Source organism: Fringilla coelebs (genome assembly GCF_963513975.1).
Source record: "Fringilla coelebs genome assembly, chromosome: 3".
In the NCBI taxonomy this organism is placed as follows: Eukaryota; Metazoa; Chordata; class Aves; order Passeriformes; family Fringillidae; genus Fringilla; species Fringilla coelebs.
Genome location: NC_140030.1, coordinates 64,651,228 through 64,668,636, shown reverse-complemented (window position 1 = coordinate 64,668,636; position 17,409 = coordinate 64,651,228). Strand labels below are relative to the sequence as shown.

At 45.2% G+C, this 17,409-nt stretch overlaps 1 protein-coding gene across 1 annotated transcript; it reads left to right on the top strand.

Moving 5' to 3' along the window:
- Positions 1–5,648: 5,648 nt before the first annotated feature.
- On the top strand, positions 5,649–17,300 carry TNFAIP3 (TNF alpha induced protein 3; the record flags this gene model as incomplete). Its single annotated transcript, XM_084203035.1, has 8 exons — positions 5,649–5,961; positions 10,092–10,282; positions 10,499–10,646; positions 10,840–11,010; positions 11,797–11,977; positions 13,374–14,284; positions 16,106–16,338; positions 16,986–17,300. The coding sequence occupies 8 exons, from the start codon at positions 5,649–5,651 to the stop codon at positions 17,268–17,270; spliced, it is 2,433 nt and encodes an 810-aa protein (XP_084059161.1). The 3' UTR covers positions 17,271–17,300.
- Between the last annotated feature and the right edge of the window lie 109 nt (positions 17,301–17,409).

Sequence of the window (17,409 nt, the reverse complement as noted above, 5' to 3'; positions counted from 1 at the left end):
GCAAACTCAGATCAAATGAATTCCTGCCATCCTGCTCAGACCTGTTTGATAAACATCTGCTCCAGCAACATGCAATCGACTTTGTGTTTATCAAGGTGTAAACAGTAATTATTAATATTCAGACGTGCTTACCATTTAGAAACCAAAAATAAGCTGTTGCCTTTTCAGGTTTTCCTGGGTCTCATCATCTCCATCATGGCTAGGACTACTTGCTAATTTATTTGCTGCAGTTTCCTATAGAAAGCAGGGTGCAACTCAGCTCTTTTTTCCCTACTTCCTACCTTAGCTCATCATTCCTACTCCACAGTGAAACCCTCCATCGCTCCAAGTAGTCTCTGTGAGGGGCTGGGCTTCATATTGCATGACAGAAATGTTTTGGATAATTTTTTTTTTTTCTCTAATCAGATCACTTCAGCAACCTGCTACCTCAGTCCCCATGAGAGGACAGGGGAAAATGTCCAGGGGAAGGGAACAGTAATATGCTGACAGAAACATATACCGTGTAAATCACAGCAAGGATGCTGCCCTAGTTATGCAAGCCCAGTTCCCTCAGACATGCAGTTCCCTGGATTTTAGCCACCCCTCAGATTACCAATCATCAAATGCAGAGCCTTCCTACCCAACTATACTTTCCAAGACAGTAGAGAGGCTAGGGGAGCAAAAAAAAAAAAAAAATTAAAAAAAAAACCAAAAAAACACACCCACAAAAACCTTAAAACCTTTAAAAGAAAACTCTCCAAGCAGAGAAGGGGAAAAGAAACCTGAAGGGATCATTCTTTTTCTGGCCATATGCCAGACTTGTTTTTGAACACGGGCAGAGGAGAAGGATGGCTGCTGTGCAGAGCCAGCACAGGCCTGTAAACCCTGGGAAAGATCATGTTCCCACATAACCCTGCTGTGTGACACGAGCAAATGACCTGAGCCAGCTGCTGCTACTGGAGGTGAGGTGAAGGAGTTCAAAGAGGAATTCTTCCAAAATCCACCTGTTCTCTGAAGGAGTCAATATTTAAGACCTGATTTCAAGGTGTGCAGCAACCCTGGCTTCTCATCCTGCCACTGGGAGGGGTGGAACTCAGGAACAGGCAGGAGCTCATTATCTGGGAAGATTAAGTGTTTTAATACTGCAAGAAACTTTGTTCCACTGTATTTCATTTCTGGGTGCCCAACAGATTGTAAGGCTGTTGAGCAAGAAACTGCCCCCTTTCCAGCATACATCCCATCCATAAATCATATTAACAGGACTTAAATATTGGGATTTTATTCAGTGAGTTTTTTCACTGCACAGATATTAGCCCATTGTTTAAAGGTGTGCATTAATTGCTTACAATAATTAAATTTACTGATTCCTATAAACTGCTAGTTGCAGTCAAGAATTTACAATCATATTCAGACACTAAGATCTCCATGACTTGATAGTTTTAGCCCAAGGTTCTGCTCTTTACCTGCAACAATCTGACCCCGAGCAGGGCTGGATTAAAGCACATGTAACATCTCCTGCCAATAATACCAGCGTATTGGGACTATGGGGCTCTATATCGGCCTAACCTCTAATTTAAGAAATTAAGTCACTTGTGTTACTTAAAATACAGAGCCAAAACTGTGGAGCGCATACAAGCTAAATGAAAAAAAAAAAAAAGAAAACAAACCAAAAATCAACAACAACAAAAAAACCCCACTTGCTTTGGTCTGAAAACCGTCTGGAAGAGCAGTACTTTCCATGGGACGGGCCCCTTAATGTCCGGCTGGAGTGCTGGGGCAGGGATGCGGGCATTCAGCCGCGAGCACAGGCAGCCCGAAACCCGTGTGCCAGGGCAGGCGCTTGCCAGGCGAGGCGGAGGAGGACACGGGAAGGGCTCCCGGGGCAGCCGCCTCTGCCTCTCCCAGCCACGGGCGGCGGGGCACGCCCGGGGCGCCGCTCCGCGCAGGGACACGGAGCTGTTCCGGACCCAGCGACGCAACACCGGGCCGGACCGTGAGCGGAGCGAAGCCTGCGGGACGGGATGGGCAACCCCCTGCCCGGGGGGAAAGGAATACGGAAGGAAGAAATGACATCCCGGCTCCCGAAAATCCCGCGGGTGAGTCACGGCGGGCGGGCAGGCGGCGGGGCTGCCCGGCGGCGGCGCCCCCTGGCGGCGGCGGCCCGGCCGCGGCGGTTGTCACAGGCCGGAAAGTCCCGGCGCTCTGCCGGTGGAAATCCCCGGTGGGGGTTTTTTGTGTTGTGTTTTCAATCTCCCTTTTTTTTTTTTTTTTTTCACCCGGGCGCTTAAACAGAAAGGGAAAAAAACAAGAGGCTGGGCTCAGCCCTTCATTCCGCAGCGGCGGCAGCGGCAGCAGCAGCAGCTCCGGCGGGGAGACGGCGGAGAGAAGGGAAGGAGGGAGCCCCGGCGCGGTGGGGGTTGATGCTCCGTCCCATCGCCTCAGCCTCGCTGCCGAGCAGGAGTCACGGCAGGATCGGCCGGAGGAGGAGCCGCCCGCGGAGAGGTGAGCGCCGCTCTGGGCAGGGCACGGAGCACTTTGGCAGGAGGGCGCCGCGGGGAGCAGGCGGCTCTGGCGGCGGGCTCGGCCGCAGCCCGTGTGCCGGCTCCCGGCCGGGCGGGGACGCTGTGCCGGTGCTGCCGCCCGGCCCGGCCCGGCCCGGCCCGGCCCGGCCCCGCGGGGGCTCCGCCGCTGCTGCGGCTCGCAGAGCGGGCGCGGCGCGGCCGGCGTGCTGCGAGTGCCGCGGGGAAACCCGCCCTGGAGCTTGGGGCTCCTTCTCCTGGGAAGCTGGCGGGCCGTATTGTGTCCTTTCCACCTTGCACGCCCAGCCCCCAGCGCAGCAGCAGGGCAGGGAACTAAGAACGCGGAACACTTATGTGTGTGAACCAGTCCTGAGGGATTTTAAAGAGCCTCGCTCCTCATCTTCTGATTTGGCGAAGAGTAGTACTGTGTTTTGGTTTGTACAGAGCAAAGACCCAGGCAGAAAAATATCGGGGGGTTTAAAAGGTATTAAGCATGTTTGTTATGGAAGTTTTAGCGCTTTATGGAGAAGTTCATTACTTGCCGTTTTTCAGATAGAGGACAGAAAATGAAAATAACTTAATGAAACCTTTGGCAGATCTCAGAACAGTATTCAGCTTTCCCAAGCCCAGCATCCTCAGCATTACACCTTTGGAATGGATGCTGTCTCTAATTATTGTTTACAGCTGTTCCTTTCTGGGAATTCCTAGTCATTACCTGTGAGAAGGTTAAAGTAGCATAGCACACAGCAAAGCACAGTGGACTATAAAGACTGTCACAGTAAACTGATATAACTGTAAAGACTATCACAGTAAACTGATAGAACTGTAGCTCAGTTTTCTTGTTTTAAATGAGTCCAGCTAGATGTCTCTTGAGTTCTGTTTGTTTCATCACATCGATTTTGAAAAAAAGGGTTGCTTGGCTTTTGCCTTGGTTCACATTTATGACGGTAAATAGAACAGGCAGTAATTTCCACCTGTGGAGGGGAAAAAATGCCGGTAGAGCATAGTATCGAATAATGTAGTTTCAGTGAGTGCTTCTGTAAACTCAGTACTTTTTGTTACTTAAAGCTGGAAATAACCATTTCAAGAGTCGATGCCGGTAGTGCTTAGTCATGTGATTAATCTTTATTCGTGTAAAAAAATCCCATTGACTCAATGTTTCTAGTAACATAAGTAAGGAATTCAGTACTTTGGTGATCTCAGAGCAAGGTAGAGCTGTGGTTATCACATAGATTAGTAGGGGGTTGTTTATATTTCCTTTTTAGACTCATTCATACATTTAAATGAAAGATTACATAAATAGCGCGTGTAAAACTGTATTGGTGAGGAGAGTGGATGAGAAAATATGTAACTTTCATTTTAGACGGTGTGCTGGTGGGAGAATGATAAGAATATGCCATCTTTATTACCTAAAGGAAGGCTTTTCCATATGTTGCAAGATGTGACAGCTCTGCACAGAGTCCCTAGTGCTCTTAGGGCGTGTGAATGACATCACCCTAAAGCAGGACTTTAGCATCACCTGTTTCAACTGTCTCTATTTAGGGCATGTCGGGTTATCCACTGTATCCCTCCATCAGCTGGTTCTCAGAGAGGTTATAGAGCTCAGCTGTTGGCACCTGGAGTTTGAGGTCCCCTCTCACCCTGAGAGGGTCTTTTCAAAAGCTTTGGCTGGTCATTTGGAGGTGGATGTTGCCAATGGAAGTGTCTGGGTGAAGAGGAGAGAGCAACTATTTCCCTGGAGGGAGGGAGGTGCCAAAGCCCTTCTGTGCAAGAGGGGTCTTCTGCCTCCATAGGCCTGGGAATGCCTTCCTGGTCCGTCTGTCAGGCTGGAGTTCTTCTTCCTCTCTCCGTGCCTCCCATCTCCATGAGAAAACTTCCTGATAGTTGCATAAACAATCTTTAGTTGCTTCTAGTACTTGATGTCCTGAGATTGATACACATATATGGCTTGATACTTGTCCCTAGATTCATAATCACAATGGTAGATTCTCCTAATGTGACTAGTTGTACTCTAAACATTTTAGGCATGCATACTTTTATTTATCTTGATACAATTTTTGCTTTGTTTTTGAACAAAGCAAGAATGTTTGTGGACAGCATAGAGAGTCCCTGTAAAAACAGGTTATTGTTGTTATTGTTGTTCTTGCTGTAGTGCACCTGGGTTTTGAGAGATGTGGTCCCTACCTTTGGCTCTGACTAGCCACAAAGTTAGTCTCCTCTGAGTAAGTATTTCATAGAGTGTAGCAGGTTTGAGGTTATGAGTTTCTTTCTTTGTTTTTCCTGCTGTACCCCATGAGGCCAGAGTTACTGAAGAAAGGGATGTAGAGCAGTAAACATGACATGTCCTACTGTGGAAATATATTGGGGGTTTTGAGCCAAATGGAAATGCTTTTTCAGCTCTGTTGACTTACCACTGAGTAATAGTGGCACTGCAGTCTGCACCCCCACACACGGCACAAGCACTTCTGAGCCTTAGCTCTGCCGCTCACAAAACACAGAGAGCCTCGAGAAAAGTAACCTGAGCCTGTCCTCGAGTGACAAATTCCTCATCCACCATATCTGGCCACTGTAAGTATGGGATGGATACTAGCACAGCCTGCAATTCATTGTGCTCTTTTTGTACTCTGCTGACCATCGCTGCTCAGAATGTATGGGCTGTGGAAATCTGAAATGGTCATCAACTGTTTTTTTTTTTGGCATGTTATCAAAACAAGAGCTTGAAAGGTCCTGAAATTCAGCAAGTGCATATGGGATTACACTGTGCAATTATCAGTTAAGTTTCCAGGATGATTTTCCTTTCCCTTGACTTTGCCTTCTCTTATCCTTATTTTGATTTAAATGCTTGTTTTGAATGATGATGCAGTTTCCTTACTTATGCATAAATCCTCTTCAGTATCACAGTAAGTTATATTAGCAAATGAGTGGGATAAGCTGATCAGTGTCTGTATGTGATTAATGCAGAAAAGTTAGTGAATGTGAGCTTTGAAAAAACGTTTTTATGAAAGGTTCAGGTGGGCTGCATCCACTCTACTTGTTTTAGGCAAAACTTCATCCAGAATCCCAACCTGAAAGTGCCTTCTCAGTCAGAAGTGATAGCACTGTGATAGAAGGACACTAACATGCCAATAAAAGGATCCTTTTTCATTTCAGATGTCTTCTAGAAACATGGCTGGCCAACACATCCTTCCTCAAGCTTTGTATCAGAGCAATATGCTGAAGGCTATGAAGATCAGAGAGAGGACACCTGAGGATCTAGTCAAACCTCCCAGTGGAATAATTCATCACTTCAGGACTATGCACAGATACACCATAGAAATGTTCAGAATGTGCCAGTTTTGTCCTCAGTTTCGGGAAATGCTTCAGAAGTCCCTGACTGACCAGGCTACCCAGACTTCACTGGAGCGCCACAGGAAGCTCAACTGGTGCAGGGAAGTTCGGAGACTTGTTCCTTTGAAGACTAATGGTAAGTTTTGAGCAGGTCTTTGCACTTAGAGTAAAACAGGTCATACAAATGTAGCATCTTTATTAATAGCATCTGAGTTCACATTACTGAAACAGAAGCACATGGCTTTAAAAATGTGCTGCCTTTCAATCTGTTTTGAAATTAAAATTCTTTCCACATGATGTGCTGTCCTGAGGCTGTAGCAGACCCTTGCCCATACCATAGTGTGTGAATATTGTGGAAATTTCACAGATATTTTCATAATATCAGTAACCTGTGGCACATCAAAGTCAAGAATAAGGCAGGGAAACTTGATTTGGAGCCTACTGCCTTCCCATGAATCTTACTGCTGCATGTCGGCTGCCTCGTCGGAAAGCCAGACATCCTTTAATGCCAGGCAAGAGGAGCCTTCAGATGCTTTGAGTGACCAGGGATGCATTCCCATGTATATTTAGCAGAATCTAATATCCTTCCAATAAGCCCTGCTGTTGTAGCTGGCAGGCAATGCTTGCTTGCTGATTCAACAACAGTGATGGAATAGCACTCAGAACATGGAACCTCCCAGGAACCTGACACTGCGGTCCCTGGGGTCAGTGCCCCACTCTGGGGCTGCTCCCTCCTCCTCAGCTCCCTTCCTGGGTTTTCCAGCTCTTGCCTTCCCTCAGGGCCCACTGGTAAGTCCCATGTGTGTGACTGACACCCATCTTTGTGCAACACAAATTTTGCAGTGCCCTTTTCTCTCAACAGTCAGTGCTGGTTTCAGGACTTGGTTTTGGATTACTCCCTGTGTGTATTGCATCAAGTGGTACACATGAAAAGGCACAGCAGTAGTGCCAAGATTTCCTGAACAGGTTATGTTTGTCCATAGTCTTGAGCAGGAAACCTTGGCACATGACTGTAAGAGTCACGGGCATTTTGCATTCAGTGGAGGAAAGATTTGGTAATGGCTATGACTTATGGTCACGCAGCTGCAAACTTGGACTCAGGATTCCTTACAGCACAGGTTGCACCCAGCCAGGAACAATAGACTGGGACAGTGGGGACTTCAAGAAGATGAGAAATACATACTCTTTGCTCAAGGAGCAGATCACAGCAGTTATAGAAACACTGGGTGTGGTGGACCTGCCGCATTGTTGAAGTCCATGTTGTGTTCTGGATTTGTTTCTTTTCATATCTGCTTATATACACATTGCCCTTCTCTTCCTAGTCCACATTTTTTTTCCTTTGCAAATTTTGCCATATTTCTCAGTCTGACTGTACACAACTGTGTTGTACAGAAGCCATAAAAATAGACCCACTGAGCAAATGTCACTGCCCGACCTAAAGCCTGATGCTGATGTGTGTGTCTGTAACTGTTGCAGAGGCACTGACCTTCAGCTTTTTGGGCTGCCTCTGCATTGGTGTAAAATTCTCATGACTGCAATTAGGGGTGTGCGCAGAAGTCATGGAATCTTGAGCTTTGGAAGGACCAGAGTTGCAGCCGGGGCAGGCAGTGCTTTCCATGTAGTGGGAAGGTAACATCACTCCAAGTGTTGCATCTTAAAAATTTCACTCAAACAGATTTTCTAGGAAAATGGACAGTGTGCACAATTTTTGCCCAGGGCAAAGAGTAACAGTTTTAGACTCCCCCATCTCCAGTCAATACAAATCCTGCAGGGGTTAATGCTGCTTGGACAGACCCTTGTTGGTGTCCACATTACATTCAGCAGCCCTGCCCCCCTTCTTTATCTCATGGCCATCGGCCAGTGTTACACGTGGGAGTAGTGTGGACTTGGATCCAACCCCTGAGCAGGCATACCTGTGCTGAAATATTAGGGCAGGTTGAGGGAAGGCAAAGCAAGATTTGTGGTCTCCCCATACACTGAGCTGACAAAGAACTTGGCTTCAGTTCAGTGCTTTAGGGTCATTAAGTGCGTGAGTAGGAGTGGCTTTGGAAACCTGTGGGTTATGCAAAGTAGTTGCATAGAAGGACCTTTGTAGGAAAAAGAAGGTAGATTGGACTACAGGAGAGGATCTCTGAAAGAAGTATAGAAGCCTGGAGAACCCCTGTATTATCCCAGAAAACAACTTCCCATGCGGTGTGAAAAATATTTTTTAAACATTTAGCTGCTTAACCCATAGATCTGGGAAGAGCATATTCATTCTCTCAGTTAATAGCAGACTTTCTTCAGAAGATTCTGGGGTTTTTTCTGATTAAGGTTGTAGCTGTTGAAACCAGAGAAAGTATCTCCTACAGGATCTTTTGATGTATATTTTACCTAATATGTTTGTGAATCTGTGGAGTGATGGGTTTTCTTAATTAAAAAAACCTTTTGAATCACCACATAATTCTTTGCAGACATCTGAATGGAGATAGAAGGAAAGCAGTAGGAGGTACAAAAATCGAAACTGGTAGGGTTTTTTCTTCTTTTTTTTTTTTTTAATTGAAAAATTCCAGCATCTATTGGCTGTAGAGATTTCACTTGTATAATGAATTGGCATTCATTCCAGCTCGCCGAGCCACACCCCCTGGGAAAGTCCGAGGGAGGCCACGCTGCACCCGCAGAACAAAAAGTACAACTGTTGCTCAATTGCTAGTCAAACGGTGTGGGGGAATTCCAAGTGCTGTGTAAGGAATTTTGGGCAGTGCTTCTAAATAAAGAACCGAAAGTGAGCTCTCAGAGAGAGAAAAAAATTAGTCTTATCTTTGCTCTAGATTTTGCAAAGGGAAAATTTTAATGGGATTAATATCTCATCGTTCTTGGTCAGAAGGAAACAGAGTCAGTTTTTCTGTTTTCTTGGTTGTTCCCTGAGTTTTGAGCTCAAGTAAGCAGCCTGCAGAATTGAAGTAAGCTTTGCAAGACAGCATAAAATAGAAGGCAGTTGCAGGAACCTGATATGCACCAATCCCATAACAATTTATGAAGCATTGAGTAGATTTCAAATTATATCTTATTCGGGAGCTGGAGTCTGTTGTAGGCTTTTCTCTGCAATTTCACAGAATAAGTAGTAAAAGTGTTCACAAATGGTGTAATTGAACTCATCATGTATGTGGCAAACTGGGTTTAATTCTTTTGTGGGAGTTCTTTGGGTGCGTTTGTTTGGGTTTTTTTCATGTGAGAAAAATCTAGTAGCTTTACCAGGGTTGATGTCTTCTGTTCCAAGAAAATTGCTGTGGTTTCTTAGCATTCTGTGAATCCGTTTACCACTGTGGTAGACGTCAGACTTAGTTTTGCATCTGAGGATGTGACAGTAATAATTCTTGATGTCTCCCTTTCAGGGGAGACATCCCCTTTTGCAGAAGATGGCTAGAGATAGAATTTGAAACCCGGCTGCTATAGATGTATTTCTTGTCGCACCTTTTAATTAAGTTAGTTTTCTTCTCTGAGTCAGTTTCCCCTCTGAAGCTGCAGAATATCACAATCCTTCCTACCTGTAAAGAGGAATTTTTCAATGCAAGGAGATTGTGTGAATGAAAATCTAATCACTGTTTTTCATTGACTTAATTTTGTGTTTTAAAATCAGCCCTCTAAATAATATATGTAACAACCCAACACACAATCATTCCTGAGAGGAAGGCCAGAGGTGTTCCTATGATTGCTTTACATAAATCACCTGCCATTCCCTTTCTGTCTCCTGTTTTATTACAATTCCTCCATCGAGCACAGCCAAGTGCCAAGCAGTGCTCATCAGGGGATTTGAGGCTTGGTGTTACTATAGTATTTTCCTAATGGTTTCCATTATCTCAGCCTCATGCCATTGGGTGTATATTTGTATAAACACCAGTGAGAGAGATTTACGTACTTTTTTGTAATTTTAAGATGACTTTGTTCTGTTTAAAGAGCTATTTCAGCTGTGTTTGACATTGGTAGTTGACCCCAAAATTTAGTTTGTGATATCAGTCAAAGTAAGATAGGTAAGGGGCATTGCTGGATGGCAGCTTAACTTGGACTGGTGCAGAGACAAACCAGTATGGGGGGAAGTTTTTTCTTTCTGTCTCTAAACAGAGACCATAACTCTGGTCTCCTTCTTTACAACCCTTCTGTCTGAGGCTTACAGGGAACTGCACAGGGAATACACATATGTGCAGTGTAATTCTGCGTCCCAGAGGCTTGTGGCATTTTATTTAAGTAGCCATTTGAAAATAATGCACTCTTTCTTTTTTTTTCTAGGTGATGGAAATTGCCTTATGCATGCTGCATCGCAGTACATGTGGGGTATTGAAGATATTGACCTTGTCTTAAGAAAAACATTGTTTAGTGCTCTCAGGGAGATTGACACCCGGAACTTCAAGCTCCGCTGGCAGCGGGAGGCTGTTAAATCCCAGGAGTTTGTAGAAACAGGACTCCATTATGACACCCGGGTAAGGCAGCCTGAGGGAGTGGTGCTGTTTTCTGAGTGCTTGCCAGCGTTGCCTCGCTGATTCTGTTTGCTTTGTGGCTTCTGTCATTAATGGAGAGCAAAAATAGTCTCCTTTGGAGGAAATGGGAAAATGTGATTATTTGAGCTCTGCTGTGCTGCAGCTGGTTCCTGACCTCCATGCCTTTGAACCATTGGTGACAGCTGTTTCTTTCCTCAGAACTGGGAGGAGGAGTGGGAATACCTCATTGAAATGACCTCCCCAGAAATATCTGGGGCTCGAAATAGACTTCCCTATAATGCGCTGGAAGAAATCCACATCTTCATCCTTGCTAACATCCTCCGAAGGCCAGTCATTGTCCTTGCAGGTGAGTTGCCTGGCCAGTCATCCCACTGTGTTACTCTTGTGCTGTGTTAGTAATCTTAGTCAAAGGCTGTTGTTTTCAGGTAGATCCATTTCAGAACACGGTATTTTCAGAAATTATTATAAACCCCCCAACGTACATTTTGTCTTGCTTGTAGCACATACTTACTTGTTTTTTCTTTTTCTTCTTTATGCAGATAAAGTGGTTAGAAGCTTAGAGTCAGGCTCCAGTTTTGCTCCTCTGAATGTTGGTGGTGTTTACTTGCCTCTCTTGTGGCCAGCTGAAGAATGCTACAGATACCCAATTGTGCTTGGCTATGACAACATGCATTTTACACCACTGGTGACTCTGAAGGACAGCGGGCCAGGTATTTTTCAAGTACCTTGTTTGGTATTTATGTTACTTCTTCAAAATCACTGTGCTGATATAGCATTTGAAATATGATCTGGTTTGGATTTGCATTTTTAAAGTTAAATTAGATTAATTTGAAATATATTCCTACAATGGGAGCAGAAAGAGCTTTGTCTGTGAATCTGAGTAGAAACTAAAGGTTACTTTCAAGATATTCATTGAAAGTAGAGTGCAACTCACCTGCTTGCAGGCTGGAATTGCTCAGAGGGTAACCTCTGCTTTATTGTGTTCTGGCCGCTTTTCCACATTGTAGGAGAAGAAGCTTTGAAGGATGCAATCTCACAGCAGGGTACCGCTGCCTGGCAAGAATAATGAAATATATGCTTTACCATTTTTAATGCATCTCTTCTGAGTGGACAGCAGTTCTCTAGGTTCAGGTTACAGCATCATCCCACCAAAGGCATAACAAACAAAGATCTACAATCCTGTTCAAGTGGAGAAGATAGTTGCTGTGGGGACTTTAAAGCTACTGTGCAATGGGGCTAAGTTTGTGATGTAGCTGTGTCTGCGACCTCCCCCAGTGGTACCATATAGAAACTGATTGCTCTGCCCAGCTGTTCTCCTCTCTCTCTCAAAAATTTAGTGATGGTATCCCCATGTGTTGCATTTTGTGGTAATGTCTAACTGACACATAACTGTGGTTATGTTTATGTAAATATGTGTACATATACACATACACATATATATATATCTGTGTGTGTTTTTTTGTGTATATGTGCTAATCCATCTTGTTTCCCCACAGAAATCCGGGCTGTCCCTCTGGTCACCAGTGAGCAAGGCAGATTTGAGGATTTGAATGTGCACTTTCTGACAGATGCAGAAGAGAGGGAGAAAGAGCAGCTGCTAAAAGACTACTTGATAGTGATTGAAATTCCAGTGCAAGGTTGGGATCATGGTACAACTCATCTAATTAATGCTGCAAAGTGAGTGTCATTCCTGTTTCCTCAAAGTTATCTTATTTACAGAGGTGGAACAAGTTGGGCAGCCCAGTGTGTTCTTTTGGTCTTTCCTTCCTTACTAGGTGGCCCATGTGTTTGCTACCTGAAATATGAAACATTGGCATTACTGTTGATATGTTTTGAAGTAGTATGAGCTGAGGCCAGTCTCAGATTTAAAGACAAAAATGTGTTCAGATTTAGCAAACTGAAACTAGCATTTTAGAAGAAAAAAATCCATTTTATCAGTTTCAGTGACTTTTGTGTTACACAGGAGGGTGGCTGAAAAGTAGTTAAATGCAGGAACTAGTTAGCCCAAGCTCTTGAGCTTTGTGTAAGGGCACATTGCACAACGGGCAGTTGGTGTAATTTTGGCTGCCCTGGGTAAAGTACTTTCCAGTATGTTCTGAGCACAGATGCCTCAACACCCTGGGCTGTTCCGTGTGGAACAGTAGGCAGGAAGCTGTGGCCAGTGGAGGAACCAGCATCTCTGCTGGTCCCCTTGATGGTTGAGCATCAGTAACATGCAGGGAGCAACTGGCATCAGCTTCTCATATTCAGTGGACACTGGCAGTGATGCCCAACCAGTCCCCTCAGAACTGATGGAGAGGAGTAACTCCCTGTATCCTCTGTCTTTGCTTCCACTACCACATGGAAAGGAATCTTTATGGTGTTGGCTGGTTCTGGTGTAGGGGCCTTGAAAATTGAAGTCCTCCTACCTGAAGCATGTAAGCACATTTAAAGGGTAGCACTTGAGCTTCCCTAGTTGCTCTGCCTAGTTGTGTTCTGGAGTATTGCCAGAGTTGTTAGCTCCTCATCCTACCAACTGTGGCATGGTGAAGCTGCAGTGCAGGGTTTTCCCTGCAGCTGGAGGCAGTAAGGACGGTATGGTGGATGCTAGCATTGCACACACCACACTAAAGCGCCACAGTTTGTTAGAAGAATTCTGCTGGTAGATACAGACCCAAAAGGGCAGAGAACCAGGAGCAGATTTCACAGTAAACTGTATCATTATGCTCAGTTGAGCACTGATCCTCAGAGAAATTCACCATTTGGGGGACTTTCTGCTTCTGAGAGATTACCCATATTCTTTATGCAAACAGCTCTTAGACAGAAAACCCTCACGTAGCAAAGCCTTTTAAGAATACTTCTGTTTAGCATTGTGTCAGGACGTTTATTTCAGATTTGAAAGTCTCCATCACTGAACACCTGCTTTTAAAATTATTTCCATTTACAGCAACAGTGTAACATCCCAGATCTTCTGTCTGAGTAATTTGGATGTGCATTAAGTCTACATTTCCTTCCCACGCTGCTTGTATTTGCTTCCACCCCCACCATCTGCTCTTTTCAACCACTGATGCAATCTTCCTTTTTTTGCTGTCAGGTTAGATGAAGGCAACCTACCCAAAGAAATAAACCTCGTGGAAGATTACTTTCAACTGGTACAGCATGAGTACAAGAAGTGGCAGGAGAATGCTGAACCTGCTAGAAGAGAGACATGTTCCAGGAACAGACAGGATCTGTCACTTTCCCAGCTCTCCCTCTTACAGATGAAATGTGAAACACCAAATTGCCCTTTCTACATGTCTGTGAACACCCAGCCCTACTGCCACGAATGCTTTGAGCAGAGGTCCCAAGGAAACAAAGGTAGAAAGCAGACCTCCAAAGCAGCACCTGAGAAGCTGAAGGCAGCTGGGTCAGGCTCCTCCCGTGGGGATATTTGTGAACCTGGGGGATGGACATCTGAAGGGCCTGTAACAGAGCCTCGCTCTGCGCCTCCGACCGCTCCGAGCCTTTTCCTGTACAGTGAAACCACAGCCATGAAGTGCAGGACCCCAGACTGCCCCTTCACACTGAATGTGCAACACAATGGGCTGTGTGAACGCTGCTACAACTCCAGACAGCTCAGTCCCTGCAACAACTTGGATGACCAGAGACACTTAGACTATGCCACATGCAAAATGTGCCGCCAAAAGGCCAAGAGGACCTTCAATGGTATATGCAGCACTTGCTTCAAAAGGTCTACAGAGCAGTCCCCAAATGGCAGTCCCGCTTTCCTGCCCACCTGCCACCAGAGATCAACATCTGACCCGTCCCAGATCTCACAGATCCTCCACCAGCACTCCTGCCATCAGGCTCCCAACAGCTATGGCAAGGAGCCCCCACCACCAGCACTGCCTCCCGAGGAGAACAGGGGAGGCAACCTCTGTAGGAAACCTGGTTGCAAGTTTTTTGGGACACCACAAAATGAGGGCTTTTGCACGCTGTGTTTCTTTGAGTACAGGGAAAATCATGGTAAGTGGAGATGGAGTGAGCTTTGACACACTTTGGCTGCAGACCAGCCTCCTTGAACTGTGAAGTTCTGTGTGTACTGGGTGATAAAAGGGCAGCGGGTGATGAAAATAGTGTGAGGAGAAGGTGATTTTCTGTCATTATCCCATTGTCATGGTTTAATCCCAGCCAGCAACCAAGCCCCACACAGCTGCTCTCTCACTTTCCCACCAGCGGGCTCAGGTAGAGAATAGAAAGCGTAAAAGCTGGAGAACTCATGGGTTGGGATAAAGAGAGTTTATTAGGAAAAGCAAAAACTGCATACACAAGTAAAGCAAAACAAAGAATTAATTCATTACTTGCCATGGGCAGGCAGGTGTTCAGGCTGTGTCTTCTCCCATGCACCTTTGCCAGCAGGGCAGTGTGAAAAGCAGAAAAGGCCTTGGCACTGTGTAAGCCCTGCTCAGCAACAACAAAAACATCTCATTATTATCAACCTTGGGCTCAGCACAAATCCAAAACACCCCATACCAGCCACTGTGAAGAAAATTACCCCAGCCAAAACCAGCATACCATAAAGGGGCACATGGCAGTAGTGTGAGAAATCTGTAAAATCTCCTGTAAAACTTCCTTTCAGCTTTGATGGAAGAAAAACCAAATTAGGGGGGGGGGGGGGGGGGGGCTTTTGATACCTCCCCATCATCCACTGCAATCATGGTTTGGTATGAATTTTCTTCACAGCCAGACAAGTTGTAGAGGTCAGTGAAGGAAATGCTGTAATGTATGGAAGGTACTGAAAATCAGTTATGTTAGCAAGGTGTTAAAAAAGCCTTGAAGACTCTGTAGATTTCTCTCTGTTCTGGATGTAACAGGTAGAATGCTCTGGAGTAACCACTGTAGTTGTCTTGACAAGCAGAGCAAGTAGAATTTGACTGTAGGTAATTAGCTTGTATTTTGGAGTAGCTTTGGAGTGTGTTGTTATACTCTACCTTGAAATCTTCCTTGGTAATACCCTGCGTGTGCATGCATGTGTGTTAAAGACTGACTTCCAAAAAGGCAGTGAATAAATCACAGCATGAAATCTTCATCTTTCATGCTACTGCCCTGTTTCACAGGTCAAGAGCCCTTAGGTATAGAGCCTGAAAGGCGTATGTAAGAGAGAATTATTACTTATCTCTTCAGACTATTTTATTGCTGATACAAATAAAGAAATGTAGAATAGGTTGGGTTGGAAGGGACCTTTAAAGATCATCTAATTCAACCCCCCTGCTGTTGGCAGAGACATCTTTCACAACACTGAGCTTTCCATGTGCGTTCAAATTAGGGAACTTCTGTGCCAGCTTGCAATACCTTATTTTCCAGCATTGCTCACAATGAAATTTTTTTTCCTTCTGATTATGGAATATATAAAATTGCTTCATGAGACTAAGAAGTATAACGCACTTTTTCCCCTTATGCTCTGTACCACTGTACTTCAATTGTCTGATGTGACTGAAATGGTGGAGACTGAAATGGGTAGATCACAGATGACAGTCAAAGTGAAGTCAAAGGTGAAATTCATCTTGACTTCAGTGTGATCTAGGTTTCCCACTTAGAGCAAGTTTTTCCCAAATCATCTGTTCCAACAAATTATATGAAAATCAGGCTGCATTAGCATGCTTATGTATGTAACATGAAGATGTACCAACTGGGGGAGTCTCAGGATTGTCAAAAACCCATGTTTGAGGCTAGTTGATATTTTAAATTTATTTTCATTTTTAAGATGGAGAGCTTTTTGTAGCTGCTTTGGGTCATCATATCTATTGGACACATTCAAACTGCTCCTGTTCGTGCTTTGCTTTACAGACAGTGTTTTGCTACGCCACCAGAGGAGATCTCAGAGGAAGTCTTCAGCAGCAGATCAGACGGGGAGCTCTGCTGCTGGCTTCCGTAACACGGTGTCCTGCCAGCGGCGCGACTGCGGCACCCTGGGCAGCACAATGCTCGAGGGGTACTGCCAGAACTGCTTCATTATAGCCCAGAACCAGCGATTCCAAGAAGCCAGAAGGACAGAAGAGCAGCTGGTGAGGCAGCCAGAAGTAAGTGTCAACTTCTCAAAATCTTCCTCTTGATTAGCGCTGCATGTTTTTCTCTTGTGGGAACAACTTGGGATCTTCAAATGGCTGCATCTTAACTATCATGGAAAGACAAGCATAGAGCATATCATGAGTTTTTTCTGCTGCAGTTGAGCAGCACTCGTAAAAAGTCATTTTCAGTTTAGGGTTGTCATGGCCATGCTCAGTTTTACCTCTGCTGGGATTTTGCCAGCAGTTCCAGTGGAAGCAATTGGACCAACAGCTAGGTTGTTTTGTTGATTGGGGAAGGATTTTCATTCTTACCCTTAGAGCTGTGCAGCTGTGTCAAGGGGTTCAAGTTGCATATTTGATTGAGTCCATCACAGATTGTCTTTGTTCCAGATAAGGTTTTTAATTCAGTTGGTTTTGGTCCTTTTAGAATTGAGGGTTGCCAAAGATAAAAAAGCCAATATCTTTTCCTAAGAAATTACAGAATTTGTGATTTTCTTTGGTAAAACTCAACTTGGCTCTTGGTACTGCACTTTGTAGAAGTGCCTGTGAACAATCCCCAGGTGGTTACCTATAAAAACCATGAGCAGAGTGAAAAGGAAATGAAAAGCCATTTGTGCTGCCAGCACAGCAGCTGACAATGTGTTTTAATATTTTTCAAGAGAACCGGGCAGCACAGAGGAGATGTGCAGCGAGCAGCATCGAGTGCCCAGAAGAGACAGTGTGCTGTTGCTTTGTGTAGAAACAACCTGGCCTGCAGGAGCGATGACCTGTGTCCGGAGTGCCGGCGCCTCGGTCAGCTGCCGCCGTCAGGGAGTGCCAGGGAGCCGGCGGCACAGGAGCCTCCCAAGCAGCGCTGCCGAGCCCCTGCCTGCGATCACTATGGCAATGCCAAGTGCAACGGCTACTGCAATGAGTGCTACCAGTTCAAACAGATCTATGGCTAGCGGCGAACAAGAAAGCAATACCAGCTACTTCCTTCCCTGAAATGGTGCTACGTCCAAAACACTTAACGGTCCTGGGAGTGGGAGGGTGGGGGGAAGCATAAGCTGTCTGCTCAGATCATGTTTATTCCCAAGAATGGGA